The following is a 23,739-nucleotide window of genomic DNA, read 5'->3' on the forward strand; positions in this document are numbered from 1 at the left end:
GGCATCAGCATACCAAGACATTTTGGACAATTTCATGCTCCTAACTTTGTGGTAACAGTTTGAGGATGGCCCCTTCTTGTTCCAACATGACTGACCCCCAGTGCACAAACCAAGGTCCATAAAGACATGGATGAGTGAGTTTTGGGTGGAGGAACTTGACTGGCCTGCACAGAGTCCTGACCTCAACCCAAAAGAAAAACCTTTGGGCTGAATTAGAGCGGAGACTGCGAGCCAGCCCTTCTCATCCAATATCAGTGCCTGACCTCACAAATGCGCTTCTGGAAGGATGGTCAAACATTCACATAGACCCACTCCTAAACCTTGTGGACAGCCTTCCCAGAAGAGTTGAAGCTGTTATAGCTGCAGAGAGTGGACCAACTCAATATTGAACCCTACAGACTAAGACTCTGGTGGCATGAATGTTCATGTGCATGTAAAGGCACAGCGTCACAATACTTTTGACAATATAATATATATAGATATCTATATATAGATATAGATATCTATATATAGATATATCTAGATATCTAGATATAGATATATCTAGATATATATATAAAAAATATGGGTTTGTGTGCCATAAACTTTTTTTTTTGTTGTGCAATGTCTTGTAAAAAGTTGTTCAATAAACGTTTATTGAAATGTTGGTCATAGTGAATGATAGCATTATTGTATATTTGACTGAATAAAATAAAAATAGGAAACAGTGGATGTATGTGACATGACTGAACAAAACTCCAAATACAACCTATAAAATTCCAGTCTGATTGGGAAAATGGATGCAAATTGACGTACGTGTGGCCAGCATAGAAGCAACATCTTAAATTATTAAAGTAATATAGTACAGTGCTGATGAAAAATGAAATAAACAATGAGGTTATTTCCAAAAAAATTATACAATATATAAATGTGCAGATAAATACACAACAAATTAAGATTGCCCAACAATAATGAAAAATGTAAGCAAACCAACAGTGTTAGTGCATATAAAGTGTATATAGTTCATATAATATGGCAAAGAATAATGTGACTGTGAATCTGGGTGAAATGGTTGTCTCTAGATAATCCACCACTGTAAGGAAATAGGCTTACCAGATAGGTTGAACCCAGCTAGGCGTATTCCTGATGGGTCAACCAAGCTATTGGTGTAACACACCCAAGGAAAGGTACAGCAACCATGACTTTCAATATAGACCAATCTGATAGGGATCCGTTGAAGTAGTGACATCAATAGGTATCCACCATAGATATAATGACCAAAATTCATAAGCAGTTCCTCTCAATATGACATAGTGTGATTCCATTTTAAATGTAAAACATTTATTGAAAAAAAATGATAAAATGGTCACTCACATTTGAGAAGACATTAAAAGCATATGGATAAAACCAAGTAACGCAGTGGCATAAGCAGTGCCCGTCCCTGATGCCACTGCGTTACTTGGTTTTATGAATTTCATTCATTATATCTATGGTGGGTACCTATTGGTATCACTACTTTAATGGATCCCTACCAGATTGGTCTATATTTGAAGTCATGGTTGCTGTACCTTTCCTTTGGGTGTGTTACACCAAAAGCTTGGTTGACCCATCAGGCATACGCCTAGCTGGGTTCAACCTGTCTGGTAAGCCTCTTTCCTTATGGTGGTGGATTATCTAGAGACAACCATTTCATCCAGATTCACAGTCACATTATTCTAGTCAGGAGGGTGATTTCAGTCCCCTAACTACCACCTGTGGCTAAGCCAATCAGGTTTGCACAGACACCTCAAAGTTTAACTCTCCCCTCTCAATTATACAGTCTTTCCAGACTGAGACAGTAATGAGGCCAGGCTTTTCTTGTTTGAATTTTACTGAACTTTTTCATAAACTACAACGTTCCACAGTTTAGTAAATTATTTAGTGTATATAATCACCTATCTAATATCCATAGTGTAAATATTCTGCTCCACATTTTGGATTTTGCATAACAGTTCCATAATTCACAGGAGGGGTACTTGCAGTTCAGGACATGCTGCTTTCCCAAAACTCCACTGATCCCCTGTGGCTTCCCCCAGTTTCGGGGGGCAGCGCCCTGCTGAGAAGAACTTCCTCCTTACACTGCTGACATTCTCGAGATGACCCAGGGGTGACTCCTCCAACCCCTTAAATAGGAAAGGAGCAGAGCCTAAACATTACCAGACAGAAAAAGTGCCCAAAAATTATGGAGGAAAACCAAATGAACCCCTTCTTATATGCTATCCCTAAATATATCCCTTATTTTTCAAATTTGCAAGTGAAGCATTTAGATGTCTTCTGTTTTAAGAAGGCTCAACTTTTTTTATTTTGTTTTCACTCACCTCGCTATAATCTGTCGGGGTATAATTTCTATAAAATATATCCAAAATAAAGACAAAATAATAACCTAACAAGAAATAAAAAATTACATGGATGAACTTTTTCTGAACTATAAATGATGCAAATAAGAAGCCATCATGAGTGTAATATATATGTACTGTATATAGTGTGTAATAATATGTGTTATATGTATACTCTGTAATAATATGGAGTCATCTGCATATTCAGTCTTATTATAATTATGCAGGCTTACTTTAAATAGGTATATTTTTTATTTACTGACATTGTCTGGGTCTGATTCTGGAGCTTGAGAGCCAGTGATCTGCACAGAATCATGGGTGTCAACACAGTATAAACGTAGGCATGTACACCTCAAAGACAAATATTGCTGAGATCAGGAACCTAAAGCATCTCTCCATATACTGTACACAAAGACTAAATGATAACATTTACAGCAGGAAATTACCCGGAAAATATCTATGATGAAATGTTATTGTTATAGTATGTAGGTTTGTGTGATGTTTGCCTTCTGCAATGCTAGGTAGATAAGTTCAGCCAGATAATTTGTCTCCTGATACTGTTGCTGTTGTTAAAGTGATGACATTTATAATTTTTCTCCTTCACTGATGTGCGCTGATGAGGCTGCACTGATGGGCACTGATAAGGCAACAGTGAAAGGCACTGATGAGGAGGCACTAATATGCAGCACTGATAGGCACTGATATGCAGCATTGATTAACATGGATAGGTGGCACTGATAGGTGGCACTGATGGGCACTGATAGGGGGTGCTTATGGGCACTGATATGCATCACTGATTAACACGGATAGGTGGCAGTGATAGGTGGCACTGATGGGCACTGATAGGGGGTGCTTATGGGCTTATGGGCAATGATAGGCGGCATGTATAGGCGGTGCTTATGGGCAATGATAGACGGCATGGATAGGCGGTGCTAATGGGCACTGATGAGCAGGCAGTGAAAGGCAGCACTGACTGGTATCACTGATGGGCACAAAGCGGCATCACTTATGGGCACAGATTGGCATCACTGATGGGCACTGCCTGGGATCACTGCTTGGCACTGCTGGGGCTGCACAGATCTTCAGGGCACTGATGACCAGTGCCCTGATTATCTGTACAGGTCTCCCCTGTGAGTAGATGCTGCTGATCAGCTCTCCTCTCCTCTCCTCTCCTCTCCTCACACTCTGTCAGTGTGAAGCGATGAGAGCTGAAACTCGGCACTTCCGCATTTACATATGATCGGCTGTCATTGGACACAGCCAATCACATGGGTAAAGAGAAGCGTCATCGGCTCTTTATTGAGGAGGAGGAAGAGGGTGGAGGGGAACATATTATATTAAAATATCTTTATATAAAAATAAAATATGTGTTATATTTTTTATAGATTCTATTTATTTATAGTTTCTATTTTTTATGATTTCAGGAGCCAGAACAATGATCATGACCAAGATTTTCATACCTATGGTCTTGCTTATTTTGACTCAAGTATTGAAGTGTTCAGGTAAGTATGCTAAACAAGAAAGAATTATGCATGTTTTGAATAACTAAAGCTATACTTATCTACTGCAAATAGAAAGTGTGCATAAAACCACCTGGAATTTAGTAGTAAACATAATGACGTAAATAGGAGCTAGAAAAGGAGAAACTTTCTGTAGATATTTCAGCAGTAAAGTTTTAGTACACTTTAAATGTTATATTTTATCCAATTTAAAACAAAGCCCCACTCCATAAAAGTCACACCATTGGATTTATTCAATGTACTTGACTTCTCACAGAGTGCCTGTCCTAGACCATGCCCTCTTATGAGTTTCACCTCGATTGGGCTTATTTATAGAGGTGGGAGTGGCTGAGGCTGAAGGACATTTCAACCCACTAGGGAATTTATCAATGATTAGGAACAACACTGCTCTGATCATGGAAAACAATAATAAATGTTCAGCATGTTAAAATATGGATAAACTACGATATTGAATCCATGTAGAAGAGGATCACTTAATTGTGTCAACATACAGTACATTAACAACCTAACCATATTCCAAAACCAAGTGTTTTGCCTCATCTAGCTCAGGGTGCATCCTGCTCTAAAGAAGCACAGAGCACACCAATTTTCACGTCCTAGGTGCGAGGTTGAGGTGCTGAGAGGGCTCCCCTTGTGGTTAAGTGCAGTGCACCCCTGGAAGTGGTACAGGGAGTACATTGCCCAAAGAAGCACTGTTTGCCAGTTGCGTGTGGTCTGATGTGCTGATCACTGGAAGGTTGCTGAAACAAGCAAGATGCACTGTAGGGCAGGTGTACTTGGCAGATGGACAATCCAGAAACAGAACCAGGATCCAGGCAAGGGGTCATGCACGGTAAATCAGTCAATGTGAGATTCAGGTGGCAGAACTGGAACAAGCCGTGGTCATACACAGTGAGAGAGGCTGCAGCAGAGTCGTTGAGCCAAGCTGGGATCAAACACAGTGGAGCAGACAAGAGCAGGGTCAGTAGTACAAGCCAGAGGTCAAACCAGAAGATCAGGATAACAGGTTAAGCAAGCAGGGTCAGTAATGGGAGGTCAAAGATCAGGAAACACAGGGGCACAGAAACACAGGGGAGCTGATGATAATCAAGCAATGCACAGGTCTCAGCAGCAGGTTTATATAGGCCAGGAGGCACCATTGTGTATCTGTGAACACCCGTTAGCGCTGTCGCACATCTGCTTACGCCAATACGCATGGGAGCGTGGGTGTTGGTAAGATTTCCAGTTCATTGGCCATTTCCCTGACACCAACACTGAAAGTCTGCAAAGGCTGCAGCATTGGGAACATGTTCCACCCTAAAATTGGGTGGAAAATGTAATATGTTCCCAAAGGTGAACTTATCCTTTAAACCCAAATCCAAAAATGTAATATATTGCAGCTTCTCAATTATTAGATGTGGTGGCTGAATTTGTTTTTATTTTTTATGCTTTGTCCCTCTGTTTTCACCTGGTGATCTGGCCAGTAACACACCTACTGTATTAGGGTGCCCCACTCTGGATGAAGGAGCACAGAGGCATCTTTGGACAGCAGCATTGTAAACCTAGAGGAGGGACGTTTTAGGTGCATTAGTAGATTTAGATACACTGACAAATTGAAGTCAAAGTCCAATTAGCACTTTTTAAGCAGTTACCACAACCATTTTGCTCCTTTTGGGATAAAGGTTTTACATCAATAAATAAAAGCTGTTAGTGTTAAAAGGTTTGTCTCAACCCTCTAGCTGCTACATCTGCAGAACAGCTTTTTCTTTTGAAAAACAGACTTATTGGCCGAATCACCAGGTGAAAATAAAAGAAAACCTAAATCCAACAAAACCATTACCTCTATGAGGGTAAAATCTCAAGCCAACAAAACTCACAGATCTTCCCGAAGGAAACACACTAGTTAACTGAGGTGGTGAGACCCACAAAAGACTGAGATGTCATACTAACGATTTCTCTATAAAAAAAAAAAAAAGTGGAAAATAAAACAAAAGAGAGTTGTACATTGTACCCCTGCTCATTCACCAAAAAAAGTGTCAAAATGAAATAAAAACACAGAGACAGTTTTTGACAATTCACTTATTAAAAAAAAAATCTGTAAATCCAGAATCAATCACAATGAACGCTGCTGCCACTGACCCAAAAAAAGAAGAAAAAAGAGGCCCGCTCTCTCTTTCTAAAAGCTCCACCATCTGACAGTTTTTAAATAACTAAGGGGTTGGGCCACCTGGTGACATCACTGGGTGACTCCACCCCCTTGTGACATCATCACTTCAGAATTCCTCTGGTCGATGATGTCACAAGTGGTGGGTCACCCAGTGACATCACAGGGAGCCATCGGCCGGAGTGGACATTTTTTTCTTTTTTCAGGTCAGCAGCAGAATGATTGACCAGGGGAAATTTTTTCAATTTTTGTTTTTTAAAATAAAGGAATTGTCGAAAAACTTCCTACTGCCATTTTTTTACACTACACCTTTATTTTGGGTGAATGAGTAGGGGTACTATGTTTTTTCTTAATTTTTCTTTGTCGCCATTTTACCCCCGCTGACAGCTGATGACTCATCAGTTGTTAAGGATACAACAGCCATATGCTCCTTAACAAATGCTTATTCACAGTTTGTTAAAGAGAAAGCAAAAATGCAAAACACATGAAAACTGCATGCAAAAATGTGTGTTCAAAAATGCACTGCAAACTGCATCAACCACAAAGATGTGAACCTAGTCTTGACCATTCTGCTAACCGGGCTTTACTGTGTTTCTTAGGTTGGAAGTGTCTTGGCGAAAGAATGTTGCCTATAGTCAGTGCTCTTTTTACCACAAACCTAAAGCCTATATTCAGGGTCTTCCAGTAAAATGGATAAATATCCATGTACTATTCACTTAATCTCATTGTATTCCAGACTAAATCAGGTACTAAACAACACATACAAAAAGGTCATATATTTTGGCCTTTTTGTAGATGTCACTGCCCAAATATATCTTCCCTAAGGATCTCTTTTTTGAGCTTTCCCAACGTCATCTTTTTTATACCCTCGTTAAAATAATCTCTTCTCAGTGGCCAATTCCCTTTTAAAACCCTTCAAGATTGAACAGTTCTACCTGGCTCTCTTGGAATGGCTTTTATCACATGCGCAGGATCACAGCTGTCAGCATGGAGAACATAGCGCCTCAACATCAGTTTCCTGTACACTTAAACACATATTTTCTGGTCAGTCGTTGATCCATCAAAAGTTATACTCAATCAATTTTAACACAGTCCAATCACTGCTCTTCTCTGCTGAGGTATTTACTTTTACAAAGTAACATTTGAGTTTGCAAAAGCGTTTGATGCCTACAAAGTGGATTTATATTCTTTGTGGCTATAAATGAAGATTTTGACATGAATGTCAAATGGGCAAAACTGTAGCAGGGTAGCTGATGGAAGGCAATGGGGGTACACATCTCCACCACATTTTTAGGCTGGAGCTTTGTTGCCATTCTCAGAGTTACAGACTATGTGCAATTGAGTTATGCTTTAAGATTCCAAGGGAATGCCGTTGAGTGGTGTCAGTCCCCTACACAACTATTTAATATGATTCATTCTGCTGATATATCACAATGTTATTCTATGCCATTGACAATGTTTCTTAAAGTTCACCCTGTGTAGGTAGCGGAGCAGTGGAAAAAACGACCTAGGCCCAACAGGACATGAATGGGAGGAGGCATTTCAGTCTGTAGTCACATGTTCTCTTAATATTTCCCAGAAATTGTATATTCTACTCAGGGTTCATTATACGCCACTGCAGTTGCATAAAATAAGCATTCAGGCAGATCTTCTTTACATTAAATGCTAGCGGGATCACAGAAAATGTTATTCACCTGCTGTGGTGCTGTTCCAAACTGCACCTTTACTGGAAAGCTACTGTGGCACTGGACTATTAGGCATTGTGGGAAATGTAGAGTCCAGGGAATTTACCCGGGAGAGAATATCCAGAGCTCTTTTTCTGGCACATAAAATATTATTACATCATTGGAAATCTGATGATCCTCCCTCTCAAAAGGAATGGATCAGTTCCACTGGAAATACCCTTTGATTTAAACATGATATATACCAGCACAGGTGATTTCTGGGCAAATTTGAGAAATTGTGGGCCCTTTGGCTTTATACACCAGAACCAGAGTGGAAATCTTCTAATGACACCTGTTCCAGTGACAACTAAGAAGGGATTTTAGGTTGCTTTGGAGAGTTTTCCTCTCACTTCCTGTTGTGTCGCTAGGGCAAGAAGTAAAGGGAAATCTCCTCATAGGGACACAGACAGCAAAAACACACCTGAGAGATATCAGTTTACAACCAACACATCTATCTGTTAAAAAATATGCTTTACTTATGTACAGGGTCTCTTTCTCTGCCATGACCCATTAGTAGACACAGCTTGGGCCTTGTGGATGACATAACAATTCACATATATATTATGCTGATTAGCACCTGTCCACATTCGTTCTAACCAGACATATAGTATGTCTGTGGTTAATGATAGATATTAAAGATCAAAAGAATGCACATACAGTACATTGCTCTATTCCAGATATATAGACAGAATAATCATTAATTAGTTGACATAATGACAAGAAGCGTGTAGTTATGTTTTTCTTTGTCTGACATAAGAATTCTGACTGTAGGTTTAATTTATCATTTTGTACAGTATATATTGAATTAAAAATTATAATTAATTTTTATTAATTTTTAAAAATCATTCAATTTGTTTTTCACAAAATGAAAGAATTTACAGCAACTATTTAAAACCATTCAACAACGTTTTATCATTCAATGACAAGATCTTTTTTTTTTTTTGTAGACACACAAGAGACAATTAACTGGGAGGTTCAACGTTACGATGGCTGGTACAATAACCTGGCATACCACAAGATGGGATCCAAAGGTATTGTATTCTTTATTACTATGTAGCTTTAATTATGAGGACAGCAATCTTCAAATGTATTTACATAAGGCCATTATAATTGCCAACAATGACTTCAGTACCTAATTTCCTCAAATATAATAAAGACTTTGTAAATGTATACTAAAACATACATTACAGTGAATTTTTAGGGAAAAAAAAACAAAATGTAAAGGAGCATATTAATAAACTAGTGAAATTGACATTTACCTAACATTCACGTTAGGTCTATCTTTCTGGAATATGTGTTTTAATACCTGCAGTGAATGTTTGGTGATTATTATATTCCTCAATATAAATATTAAAACAAATAAAATCAAACCTTTATAATGATATTATGCAACCCCCCTCATATCTCCCAATTTTGGGTAACAAGTGTCATATAAGAGATCTGCAATTTAGACCTTGGGGGTAGCATAAAGGTATCCCAAAGTAAATAAAATGAATAATATGGTTGAACGTAAAGCATATGTAAACTCAATAATTCCAATCTCATATAAGCTTCAATATGTTGATCTAGTTTCAAAAATAATTTTCAATATTTTAATCCTGCTGCCGTTACAAAAATAATATTTGATGATCCCGCCATCAAGGTCCTTGTCCAGGCAATTACTGTTGCCAACAACCTAGCTTTATCTCCCAATTGTTTTTCATAACAGTGAAAACAAAATGTTAGAACCCCCTCCCCAAAAAATGGTATTTGTTTATGACACAGAGCTTAAAGTGGTTGTAAACCTCAGTCATGGAACTGCACAAATCACATACTGTATATCTGCAGTGTTTACTTATCTCTCTCCAAAGCTCTAAGTGTGTTTTCTCTCTGGTGCTTTACTCCTCTGTTAGCAGCATGAGTCACTTCTGAGAAGTTTTCCAGACACATGAGTTAAATTTGTGTCCGGAGGGAGGGGGGGGGGGTGAGCTCAGTAGACAGGTTGTGTATTCAGAACCCAGTTTGTCTGCTGTGTGGAGGGGGATTTGCCTTTCCTCCAATCAGTTCTCACACACTGTTACTGCAGCCTCTCCTCTGTGCTCCTGATCGATGAAAAACACTTTTCTGCCCTTTTGAAGAGATATTGGAAAAAGAAGACTGTGCAGATAAACAAGTAAAGATTTGTTTCATCTCAGTTATGGCTTATTGTTCTTTAAAATTAACCCTTGCAGGGCCCACCATGTTTGGGCCCCAGATGACCCTGTGTGAACTCCAAGGCTCTCATTTGCCACCATAGACATACAAACAAACCCTAACATCTGTTTGGTGGAATACGATTAACCTACCAGTACAATGTTGTGGGAGGAAACTCTCAGTATAAACATATAGAAAACAAGCAAACTACTTTCAGAAAGGGCTCTTGCTGGTTACAGAGCCTAGAACACCAATACTACAAGAAAGTGTGCTAAGACTTTCGTGCTGCCCATTTTTTCGAATATGTTAATGTAAAACCTGTCATACTACCTGTAGCCAACACATGTTCCCAGTAAGGCAGAATTACCAATATAGTTGAGAATCAGTGTAAATACTCACTTCAATTATCCAGTCATATAAAATCAAATTTCCATTCCCCTTCATGAACATAAACTGGAATAGTTTTTTGACAGTTTTGGTGACATTGATGACAGCCAAGTTGCCCCCCGCTTTAGAGGTATTTTCTCTCACGTCCTCTTTTGGCTATGGAACAGGAAGTGATAGATAATATCTTCAATGGGTCAAAAGATGGAAAAATTAAACCTTACAGGGGGGATAACCCTCCCTCACTCTCTCTCTCAAAAAAAAAAAGTTTTGCGTTTAGTTCCACAGAAAATTAGCTGGAAAAGTTGTAAAGTAGCATATGAATTCTCCTTGTGCTCTTTGTGAGATGTACAGTGCCATGTGTATGTGTTGGAGTTAGTTATCAAACTGGAATTCCACTTTTTTTTTTGCAGGTTCTAAACTGCTACGTATTATCCCTGCAAGTTATGCTGATGGTGTCTATCAAGTGGCAACAGATCTGCCAAACCCTCGAGAAATCAGTAATACACTGGCAGAAGGACAGTCAGGCTCTCCATCGCCACGAAATCTCACAGTGATGGCAGTATATTTTGGTGAGACAATAAAAAATATAAAAAATGAACACTATGTAAATGTATACCCTTGTAGAATGGTTGTAGACACATCTGAACTATCTATCTATCTATCTATCTATCTATCTATCTATCTATCTATCTATCTATCTATCTATCTATCTCTCTGAAAGGATTAACCCACCTGTGAGAGAGGTCTAAAAGGGGAGGAAGCAGTCAGCAGATGTTGATGAGGGATTGTATGGAGCAGAACACAGGGGACAGAGCTGTGTGCTGTTTGGCTACTGCAATGCTGCTGGTCTGTTATAACCTTTTTTTGAAAACCTGGAGCAGGTGGGGACTTTAAACACGGTTTTGGGACAAGTGTACGCTATACGTTTTATACCTGAGTTTGTGGGCTGTTTTGGAGAAATAAAAACTGTTTGTGCAAAAACATGGCTGGCTAGTGGGCCAGACCCCAAAAATATGACTATATACAGTATGTTTATATATATATATATATATATATATATATATATATATATATATATATATATATAACTTAAATATCAGTTTATGATGAACTTACACTTTCAATTGTTTTTGTTTTAATTACAATGTTAACTAAATCTGAAATCAGGTATGCATTAGAAGTGCCCATTCTGTAAATTGTTAAGCTGAAAGTCGAGGTGCTGAAAAGCTTACTAAAATTATGTCATAGTCTTATGAAATGATGCAGTAGAACACACAAAAGGGTTAAGTGGACTTTCTGGCAGGTAAAACAGCCTTGTTTCAATGTGATAGACCAAAGAGTAGAACAAAATTATATGTTATTATGCTGTAATTACCTAAACCAGTGCATTTTTTCTTTTTCAGCTGATCAGGTACTTTCTGAAATAGTGTCCACAGAAATGCCTGCCTGCCCTGCTGAATTTTTGAACATTGACATTCCACCTGGAGACCAAGTGTTTGACCCTGAAAACAAAAGCGATGTAGTTCTACCATTCCAAAGGGTTCGATGGTATCCGGACACAGGAAAAAGCCCTAACAGCCCAAGAGCACAGGTTAGTTCAGAGCCTAACTACTGTTTTGCAGAAAGGGTATGAGGAAAATCTGGAATGCAGATATATACAGATTTGTAAAAACATGCGTTTTGCCACCTGTAGAAGAGTGAAGCAAATTTTTGGGCAGTGAAGCAGATTTTTTTCTCCATCACAAAAGTGTATCATTTATACTTTTATATGACTGTTTTACATCATTTTAACTTTATACTTTACATATCCATCTAAATGATTTTTACACTCCCATGGATAACTCAAATAAATAGAATTGTCGCCTGTAAAAAAAAAAAAAAATACATTTATAATGTTGAACTTTAGCGAGCACTGTCCAAATGGGTCTGATTGGAATTTATTGTTTCCTTATTGTAATTGCAAAAAATTTACGGGTTTGGAGGAAAATAAATACATTCAGTTATTATAAAAACAATATGTCAAAAAGTTCTTAATTTTCCAGCTCAACTCCGTGACAGCCTGGATTGATGGCAGCTCCATTTATGGTCCCTCTCATTCTTGGAGTGATGCTTTAAGAAGTTTCTCTGGAGGAAAGTTGGCTTCTGTTCCTGGTACTAATGATAGTTTTCCACCTTATGCCAAAAAAAGTCTTCCAGTTTTTCGGGTGCCTGATCCTTCCACTGGAGAAAGAGGGGATGAAGGGATCTACAGTAAGTGTTTGCATTGCTCTCTTTTGAAGTATAAAAATGTTTAATAACTAAAAAAAGGCACACAAAAAGTTCTTGTTTTCTGTATTTTAAAGAGACAACTACTGTCTCCAATATCCATATATATATATATATATATATATATATATATATATATATATATATATATATATATATATATATAATTTTTTTTAAACAAATGTAGGAATATAATTAGCCTAATGTAGAAATGTATTTGTTTTCTTTGTTTCTGCGTACTGTATAAATATCTATGCAATAGACATGTGCAAAAGGAAAAAATTTGTTTAGTTTCATTTCGTTTTAATTCGTTAATTCATTAATTTCGTTTAGTTATATTCGTTAACTTCCTTAAATTCGTTTTCGGATTTCGTTTAGTTTTCTACCGAATTCGGGTCACTTATAGCTAGAGACCCCGAGAGCTAGAGACCCCGAGATACATGGCCCTAAAGTCGGGTCACAAAATATTTTCGACTGCGGTTGAAATAATGTTGAATCATGTTGAAATAATTTCGAATGCAGTTGAAATAATGTCGAATCATGTTGAAATAATTTCGAATGCATTCGAAATTATTTCAACATGATTCAACATTATTTCAACATAAAAAAAAACACCCAGTGATTTACTACCGCTTTAAAGTATATTATCGCTGAAACTTTTATGGAGAGTGAGTTTTGGAGAAAGTAAGGAGAAGTTAAAACCTCTCTCAATTTGTTATTGCTATCTAATTTTCTACTCACTCTCTTTGTTTGTCCTGGTGGCCACTGTCACAGATACACAAAGTGATCAGAAATCCAGAACTGAAACACTGAAACAGATGGTTAAAGGGAAAATGAGGACACTTGTGCCAGGACAACTGTCTAAAGCTGGCCATACATGGTTCCATTTTTTTTTTTTTGGTTTGTTTCTAGGTGAATGAGAGAATCCTCCCCAATGTATCATTGTATTCTGACAGTGGGACACCTCCACTATCAGAATATACTGCTTAGTGCTACACCAAATTACAGTAGCTGCATGTGCTGATCGATCAAACATTTCCCAACAAGATTGACTTGTCATGAACATGCTGAATTTCAATCCATGTAGTTTAAGACTGGAATTCTCACTTTGGAGAGATTTCTTCGCACTCCCTGTTTGTTCCCTAGGACAGAAAGGGAAGGGAAATCTCCCCAATGGGACACAGATATCATCCCCTACCCTACTCTAACATACATTTTAAGTAATGAACACTATTAACTTTTGTAAAAAGATCATCATTTAGGCCGCTTTCACATGTTCATAATAATTTACTGATGTTTATACTCAGGATCTTGTTGACAGAAAATGTTCCATAAAGACCTTGCATAAATGGGCGTATGCATATACATACATCATTTCTTCTTCATCCTCTTCTCACTTGAAGCCAGTGTTGCAATATATGCACATATATAATACATACATATATGCTTATGTTACTACACTCAAATGAAAAATGTTTTATATTTATTTTAGGGCTCTGTAGTCATTGATGTATTACTGATCTTTATACAGCTGTGTACATTGTGTATAGACAACAATGCACCTATGCTCAGATGAATCAGTAAAAAACATGGTGTTTTTTACTCCAGTGTGTAAAAGGCCTTATAGTCATACTGTTGTATTCCATTGTTGTTCCATTTTACATTGTACTGTATAATTCAGGCCATAACTTGGCTATCATATATTTTTATATTACAGAAGCTTTTTTGAAATAATTTTGTTTCTGTTGATGTATATTATGTGGACAACCTCCATCCCTGCAAAGTCATGAAATGACTGGTTTGTTGTAGAAATAAAAGTAGTTTGGTGGCTTGTAGTGCAGAAGCATATGCACAGACAGGGTACTTATAACAAAAACACTCTATGCCTAAATCTAAGAAGAAAATTGCGTATTACCAAAGTAGATTTCCCATTCCTATGAAAATATTTTATAGCCGTAATATAAAAAAAAAACACTATATAGTATTTATTTTCTAAGAGCAGCAATATCAAAGAGAATTTCAGAATGAATACCAGATGATCATCAGAGATCCACAATGAATATTTTTGAATAAATGGTCTGTTGAACCTGTGCTCAAAGAAGAACATGTATAACTCCATTGATGACCTCCTTTTGAAAGTTCTAATTGGCTGGCGTCAGTGCTTTTAGAATGACTGACAACCAACAAGTTCAAAGCAAGGGAAGTAAGAATGAAATAGAAAATCCTCATCTGCCTATTTTTCCTGGTCAGTGTCAGGAAATAGTAAAGACACTGCACTACCATGCCAGCCAGGGACATATTATTTTAAGAAGTAGAGCCCATATAGGCTACATGCTCTTCACTACAAGATGTCTTTAAAATCTATTTTCTATGCTCCTTTTTTTTGTCATATAAAATTAAAATATCTGTTTGTTTCTGAAAAACAGGCTTTGGTAATGTTATGGCCAATGAAAGTCCATTCCGTCAGGCTCAAAGTATTGTCTGGTACAGGTACCATAACTACCTGGCAAATTTACTAGCAGCTAATCATTCTGACTGGTCTGATGAAGTCTTGTTTCAGAATGCCAGAAAATGGGTCATTGCTGTTTATCAGGTAAAACACTCTTTTTATTGTTCCATGGTACAGGGAGGATAAATGTGCACTGAATATTTATTGCAGGGAAAACATTTCACAACAAATCTAGTTGAAAAAAGGTACTGAATCCAACCTTACTTGCCATCTGTCACAGCGTTACTGGCTCCTCTCCTGTATTGAATTTGTTTACTCTGATTTCCCTGCACACTGAATTTTAGAGTGAATACTATTATTAAGAAATACTTGTCAAACTCTTCCCATTAGTTATCATGGAGGGATTTTCTTGTAAACTTTGCAGTACAAAAACGAGAGGGCCTCTGTTTCAGAGAATTCTAAACATGAAAATTGCTATTCAATCTTCAGTCCTTTTAGCAATAGCTTTTAAAAGCATATAATACTATTTCAGTTAACAAATAACAAAGATAATTATGAAATCTTAATAGAATAATAACATATTAATATCAATTTTAAAAATGTATTATAAGAAAGTAAACCACCTTAATCTACTTGTTACTAAAACCTAGCTTTATGAATCCAACTCTGCTTCTTCTGGCTTCCCTTTCTCATGGTGGCCTTCTCTGGTCTCACTCTCCCAGACGCAGTGGAGGAATGAGTTGGAATCCTTCTATCCCCAGAAAGCACCTTTCAGTTGTTATTCTCCTCCCTCTCTGTCCCTCTCCACATTTGTGGCACATATAATTTTCTATTTTCTCCAGTTTCTCTGAGATTTGCTGTGATCTACTGGCCTCCAGGACTGGTATCAACCTTCCTTGATGACTTACTGGCTAACATTTCACTACACTACAACAGTTCACTGACGTCCTCTCTGGATACACTCACCCTCACCACTTCTTTGGATTTCGTAACTGTATTTTTCATTGGTTCTCATCCTGATTATCCCACCACACATTCAGTGTCACTTACAATGCTACCTCCTCCTCTCCTCTTCCTGTTTCCATTGGGATTCTGTTCTGCACAAGGCTCTTTTCATGGACCTCTCCTATTCTTGATCTACACCTCCACCCTGTCTTGAATGCCATGGACCTCCCATGACATTCAATACAATTTCTACATTGATGAAACCCAGATCTATGTCTCTACCCCTTAGGTTACGCTATAAATCTCCTCACATGTCACTCATTTACTAACGGACATGGCTGGATGTCACACCATTTCCAAAACTGAGCTCATAATATTTCCTCCCCAACATGCACCTTCCCATGTAATCTCTGTCAAGATTTATGGCATAACTATTAACCCATCCCCACATGCCAGGGTGCTAGTTGTAATCCTGGACTCTGAACTTTCCTTTCAGCCCCACATCTAAATACTTTCCAAATCTTGCCACCTCAATCTCTGGAACATCTCCAAAATATGCCCCTTCTTAACCAATGACACCACCAAGCTTTTAATTCACTCCCTGATTATCAGTTGTCTTGACTACTTCAACTCCCTACTCATTGGATTACCTTTACATAGACTATCCCAACTTCAGTCCATCATGAATACTGCTGTCAAAATCATCCACCTTATAAGCCATTCAGTGTTTGCTATCCCTCTCTGCCACCCCTCTCTGCCAATCCCTCCACTGGTTTCCGCTCACCCACCAAATTAATTAATTAAATTCAAAATACTAACAACAACTTACAAAGCCATCCATAACTCTGCCCTCAGCTCATAATTAACCTAGTCTCAAAATACAAACCAAATCATTCTCTTCTTTCTTCCCAAGGCCTTCTTCTCGTTAGCTCTCTTGTCACCTTCTCCCATGCTTGACCTCTCCAGAGCCTTTCCCTTCCTCTGGAATTGCCTATCCCAATCTGTCCAACTATCTTCTACTCTGTCCACTTTTAGGCAATCCCTGAAAACCCTTGCCTTTAGAGTGGGCAGAACAGTGGCTAAGTGGTCAGTACTTCAGCCTAGCAACCCTAGGGTTTTTGGTTTAAATCCTTTGACACTCCTTTTTAGATTGTAAGCTCTAATCAACAGGGCCCTCTGATTCCTCCTGTATTGAATTGTATTGCAACTGTGCTGTCTGCCCTCATGTTGTAATTGTAAAGTGCTGCTCAAACTGTTGGCGCTATATAAATACTGAATAATATTATTAATAATAATAATAACAGTAATATAATACATTGTTAATTTGTATTTTACATTTCTGTTCTAGAGAATTATTTTTTATGAATGGCTGCCGACATTTCTATCAAGTGATGTACAGAATTACACTGGTAATAAAATGTTGTATTTTTCTGCGTGTGCTCATTTTGAATGATACATTGTAATAGAAAAGTTAAAAATAAATATATATGTTTCAGAAACTTTTTGCTATATTTTTAAGACATGAGTTGGTCTGTGCTTCTAACCTACAAATGCCAGTGTTGTAAGTGACTGTCTAGTGGTCACATGCATACAGTTATGTGCAATGTACTATATATTACACTGTAGGAAAAAAAAAACATATAAGATTAGAAACTATTATAACAATATCTAATATTTTAATTTTTATTACAAATATTCTTGGAAACTTTTTTTAAGCTCTGATTTTTACTTTTAGGCTATAATCAGCATGTGGATCCAGGTGTATCCCCCGAATTTGTTGCTTTAACAACACAAATGATACACACCATGATGCCTTCAGGAGTTTATATGAGGTATTGTATTTCTTCCAATTTACCTCAATTCGGTTTACAAAATTTGGTGCCAATATACCAAATGTATCTAATATGTATGACTGTATACATGTTCTACCACTATTAACAAAAATGTTTATGCTTGTGTTGGTTAAAGCCCTGCGGCACCATTAGTAATAATAGTGTAATGCATAGGTGCCTCCAGCCTATTGCATTAGGATGCACCCCATAAAGCTCAAACACACTTGTCTTTCTCTGTAGCCTCAGCTGTGCTGTACAGTAAATAATAAATAAAATAATAATACATGGGAATTGCTCTGTGCTGAGCGCCTTCCTGTTCATTCACAAACTGAAACATACTTCATACACACAGTTTGCTATGCTTCAGTTATGACTGAACACAGTGAGTGAGCATGTTCTCTGTGTTCATTTAAAAAAGTAAGGGGCCGGTAAATGACTTATTGATTAGCTCATTTCCCTGCTCTTCATCCTTAAACATCCCTCGTAGTGGCCTGGGGAAGAGAAGAAGAAGGGAAGCCAACAGCACTGCGGAGGGGGGGGGGAACAACCCAGGGGGATGCCCAGGCACACTTGGCACACCCCAAGTGCACAGCTATAGTGTAATGTAATAGGATTGTGCATTTGGCTGCATATGCCTCACTTGTACTGTAAAGGAGAGGCAGGGGAATGCGTAAACTATTTTACCAAGTCCACAAGGATAATTTAGTATGGAGCCTGCCAGATCCATGGCATGCTTTGCTCATTACAAGACATACAGTGAAGCACCCCAGTCTGGTCTAACCAGCACTCCCACAAATGTACAGTGATATCTTGCCCAGGTCCTAAGCTAAGGACTCAATTACAGTGCATCACAAACCAGTCTGTTCCCCGGAGATTTCTCTATCTGTGGCAAAAATAATGGACTACACAAAAAAAAACATTGCTTGCCTAAAAAGAACATAGGAATATTTCCAAGCCGTTTATTTAGCCTTCCAAAAGGAGGTGGCATATTAGCTTACACACACTATAACAGTCAAAGCAGTTCAGTAGGAGGAACTACTATATATATAGTCATAAACAATTCAGCTTAAATATACTTTCTTTTTTCGATTCCTAAAATAAATCTGGCAGATCTCCATGTAAATCAGAGGTTATTATAATTTGACCATCACATGTGACATTTTGTGCCCAAGTGTTTCTTTAAGTGTACTAATCACAACTATTTCTGTGTTTTGTCTAAAGGGACAAGGACTGCAATTTTCTGAATGTCACAGGCTTAGACAATAAGACGTATCCTGCTCTTCGTTTGTGCAACAATTACTGGAGCAGACAGGTTGGATTAAAAAATGAAAATTGTTTTAAAGTGGAACTTTAGGCCAGAATTAAAGATGGGCAAACAGCCAGGTATTTTAATGCCGAAGAGACATGCTTTGTCTCTTGTGCATTAAAGTAACTTACCTGTCTGTCCACCCTGGTACGGTGAGCCACGAATGTGCAGCTCACTGAACAAATTTGGCAATTCCAAATCTGACCAAACATGCCTGAAAGAGACGTCATCCCTGCCCGGGCGGGGAACTCAGGGACGCCACATCGCAGGAGCTGGAGTGAGTATAGTTCCACTTTAAGCTTCATGTCTTTATATTTTTTCTTTCCCTAAACTTTACTTTTTCTTAAAGTAGGAAATGACAGTTTTATGCCGGGTTTTGTGGTACATACTTCTACGTGGCTTATTTTGACTGCTGACAATGTTTTCTATTTATTTACTAAAGTTACAAGAACATCAAAGAATAAATTATTACTTCCAAAACCAGTCATAGTGACAGGCATATTGCATTAACTTTTTTAAAAACTTGTGTTACGATACTCCTGCACTGCTGTTAGATGTGATCTGAAAATGAGTTACATGAGAGCAGTGCACTTGTAGCGCAAAGTAGATTTGCCTTTGGTAATAAGCCCCAATGTTCCATATCAGGTAGATCCTAAAGCTTCCACCCCCATACCAAGCTTCCAAACTGCTTATAAGACCACAACTATTTGTTAGTGTTTAGATTTTATATTATAAATTTTGATGAACACTTAAAATGACTGTTTCCATTCCCCAGATATGCCCGTGTATTGGTATCCTCATAATCTGTTTCCTCAAAAGATAACACGCTGCCTAATCAGACTAATTAATGTTGTAAATAATAAGCAATATTTCATCAATCAAGGAAAACATACTATGGGTTTGTAAATGGCTTCCTCAATGAGGAATCAATTATGATATTGCTTGCTTTGGCACTTTCACCCTACTATATCACAAGTTTCATTGCTTATGTCCATAATGTGATATGCAGTAGTTTCCTATATTGATATTGCTATCTTTACAAATCATTTTTTGATGATTTGCATTGATTTAATTGGGTTTACATTTCTAATTGTGTACCAATTTTAGAATCCAAACTTGAAGACCGCCAATGATATTGAGAATTTGTTGCTGGGCATGTGTTCACAAATAGCGGAAAAAGAAGACAGTATTATGGTCTCAGACTTAAGAGGTACATTATAAAGTTTAATAACAAAAACGTGCATATTAACCAATGAAAATACATGCTGTGATGGTTCCACTTATAGTTACATAGTAGGTGAGGTTGAAAAAAGACGCAAGTCCATCAAGTCCAACCTATGTGTGTGATTATATGTACAGTATGTTGTGGTTGTTCAGGTGTTACTTACATTAAAGCCCAGCTCTGGGATGGGAAAAACCCTGTGGAATCCCCCCATACTGCATTAGTTAAAGGGGTTGTAAAGGTAAATGTTTTTTCACCCTAATGCATTCTATGCATTAAGGTGAAAAAACATCTGACAGTGCCTGCGCCCCCAGCCCCCCGTTTTACTTACCTCACCCCTCGAAAGTCCCGCGCTCGTCCCCCGACGTCCTTTCCACCGTTCAGCCTGGCCGCTGATTGGCTGGAGTGGATGGATGGAAAGCAGCGCAGCCATTGGCTCACGCTGCTGTCAATCACATCCACTGATGCGGAGCGCCAAGGGGCGGGGCCGTGTGATACAGAGAGCGGCTATAGCCACCGGCTGTATCACGGAAGCATGCCCGCAGATGCTTCTCACCATGCGAGGGAGCTCGCATGAGCGTGAGAAGCATCTGAGGGAGGAAGCCGAGACAGCCGCCGAGCGACCCCAGAAGAGCAGGTTCGAGGCCACTCTGTGCAAAACGAGCTGCACAGTGGAGGTAAGTATAACATGTTTGTTATTTAAAAAAAAATAATAATAATTCACTTTACAATCCCTTTAAGTTATCATTAACTTACTTACCCTATTCCTCACTTTCACAGGCTCCAGCAATCACCTCTTCTACCTGATGCTCCAGGCTGTGGCCAGTCCCTCAGTGACATCATGTACCATGCAAGACTATTATTCCTGCATTGTATGTGCTTTAGAGAGGAGGCTTCCTAAGACCAGTTGCACAGGTAGAGGGAGCCTGCCAGAGTAAGGAAAAGGTTAAGTATTATGCCATTATTTGTCTACCCCTAGAATTAGCATTTAACCCTTGCAACTTAACCTTTGCATTTAACCCTTGCAATTTCATGCCATTGCTTTATTTCAACTGTAATAAATAATGGGTTACTGCATTTAAAGCTGACGTTTATTTTTTGACGGATATAGCACCGAACATATTAGCCATGTGTATTGGTGTCAGCAGTGGTGGCCCGTCCATTAGGGGCACCCGGGTGCTGCCCCTCTCTCCAGGCCACCCCCTATATGAAATGGATAGATTCATTTGTAGCATGATTCTATTCATTGCCACCACGGGCACCATGTATTCATGCATTCAGCCCCTTTCAGGGCACTGGGCACATGAATTACAGTGGCCAGGGTTTAATTTGAAGTACCTGATTAGAGCCAGAGACTCTAATAGGCTTCAAAATAGGGTGGGCTAGGGTTGCAGAGAGTGCGTTACATGAATATTCACTGTTGAAACACTGATCCTCAATCGGCCAATCAGAAGCGGGTGTAAGACACATTTTATGATTGGTTTAAAAGAGAAGACTCCTGATTGGCCGCCAAGGTGGAGGGAGGAAACGCAAGCCGCCGCCACCGCTGTCACCGTGATGACCCATGGAGCACAGGAGAAAGGAAGGCCACAGCCGCCGAGCAGGAGATTCCCCCCATGATGGGGTAAGAGCTACCAACTGACTGACTAACCGACCAAACAGCTGACCTTCCTGGGGGGTGAAGGGGTTGTGGCATACTGTTTGCCGCCCCCCAAAAAAACGTTCCACCAGCCGCCACTATTGGTGTGTGTATGCTATTACCTGCAAATTGCTCCTTCTGATAAAAATCCTCTCAGCAGTGCCTCTATCATAGCTGCCTGATATTACCCCAAGCAGCTATCTTCTGGTGCTGTGAAGGTTAACAGTAGCCTCTACTACTGAGAAAAGTTGTGCTGCTCACCAACCCATTCCTACCCTCTCTGTCATTCACAGAGCACATATTACAATTATTTTATTTATTACAGGCATTTATATAGCACCAACAATTAACACATATACAGTATATATATATATATATATATATATATATATATTTATATTTATATATATATATATATATATATATATATATATATTTATATTTATATATATATATATATATATATATATATATATATATATATATATATATATATATATATATTTATATATATTATGCTTAAGGAGCTTACAATCTAAGGTCCCTACCTCGCATTCATATATGTAGGCCAATTTACCTACCAGCATGTCTTTGGAGTGTGGAAAAATATGCAAACTCCATGCAGTGTTAGTCCTATTGATGGAGTTTGAACCAACAACCCTAGCAGTCACAGCTGTAAAGGATATGTTCCCCTTTTAGAAATGCACATATTTATGCAGGTAAAAAAAAATTGCATTTATATTTTTTTAGTAGCTTTCAGAGCATTTCACCCTTGATCAGTAGATCGCAGGTGCAATGCCGGTACAGTTGTTTGCTCATACCTCCCATACATATAGACACTGAAGAGCAAGAAAAATCAATGAACTATTAGAGCACTCACCAGTGTCCTCTGTGAAGAGCCCCCCTACAGTTTTTTTTTTAAATTGTGACTGCGGGTGCGGTGAAAGATCTCGCACCCACTGTCGTTGGGGGGTGCCAGCAGGTGCTATTTAGAAACATATTACTAATGGTGAACTTATCCTTTAACTCTCACAGTGCCAAAATGCATCTGATCAGGGCAGTACCTGGTGGCTATGAAAGAGGCACTGCAGTAATTTTTTTTTTTTTGCCAGAAGTATCCACCTGCAGGTAGTAGAATTCACACTGTTACACATAATTAATGAATGTGGTGCTGAATCTGGTGCTTAAAAAAAACTTAAACCAGTGTTAAAACTTTAGACTTTGCATTTTTTTTTTTTTAGTTTGAACATTTTATATAATGATTATGTTTTACTCCCACAGTCAGGACAATATTTCATTTAAATATTAAAGTGGTTATTAAGCCACTATAGTATATTCATGCCATGCCCTCTGTTAAATAACGATATATGTGTCCCAGTGTCTGTGCTATATAAAAAAAAAAATGCAGATGTCTACCTTATATCAGAGCGTCTTCTGGCACTCATGTGACTCCTCAGCACTCTCCTCAGCACTCTCCTCTTCCAGACTGACAGCAACAGCGGGAGAGGCCGAGAACTCCTGCTGATCTCAGTCAGGAGGAGGGGGGGAGAGGCAAGCAGTCACATGAGCGCCGGGAGACACTCTGATATAAGGTAAAAATCTTATTTTTTTTTATATAGCACAGGCACTTGAACACATATTGTTATGTAACAGAGGGGATTGTGTAAATGTATAACAATTATAATAGTAGCAGGAGGGGAAGAGGCGGGCACTGTCACAAGCTCACAGGCAGGGAGGGGGAGAGAGGAGGACAGAGGAGAGCTTTGAATTATGGAGGCACT

At 38.5% G+C, this 23,739-nt stretch overlaps 1 protein-coding gene across 1 annotated transcript in view; it reads left to right on the forward strand.

Moving 5' to 3' along the window:
* LOC143963038 (dual oxidase 1-like) overlaps positions 1-23,739 on the forward strand; it is a 77,085-nt gene that overhangs the window by 15,912 nt on the left and 37,434 nt on the right. Inside the window, exons 2-11 of the mRNA XM_077472589.1 lie at positions 3,779-3,856; positions 8,689-8,772; positions 10,711-10,869; positions 11,704-11,891; positions 12,343-12,550; positions 14,992-15,158; positions 17,308-17,368; positions 17,695-17,791; positions 19,013-19,103; positions 20,205-20,307. Coding sequence (XP_077328715.1) covers positions 3,779-3,856; positions 8,689-8,772; positions 10,711-10,869; positions 11,704-11,891; positions 12,343-12,550; positions 14,992-15,158; positions 17,308-17,368; positions 17,695-17,791; positions 19,013-19,103; positions 20,205-20,307 — 1,236 coding nt within the window. The remainder of the gene's footprint in view (positions 1-3,778; positions 3,857-8,688; positions 8,773-10,710; positions 10,870-11,703; positions 11,892-12,342; positions 12,551-14,991; positions 15,159-17,307; positions 17,369-17,694; positions 17,792-19,012; positions 19,104-20,204; positions 20,308-23,739) is intronic.

The sequence above is a fragment of the Lithobates pipiens genome, unplaced genomic scaffold (genome assembly GCF_037356315.1).
Source record: "Lithobates pipiens isolate NorthernLeopardFrog02 unplaced genomic scaffold, aLitPip1_a1.2 Scaffold_8, whole genome shotgun sequence".
NCBI lineage: Eukaryota > Metazoa > Chordata > Amphibia > Anura > Ranidae > Lithobates > Lithobates pipiens.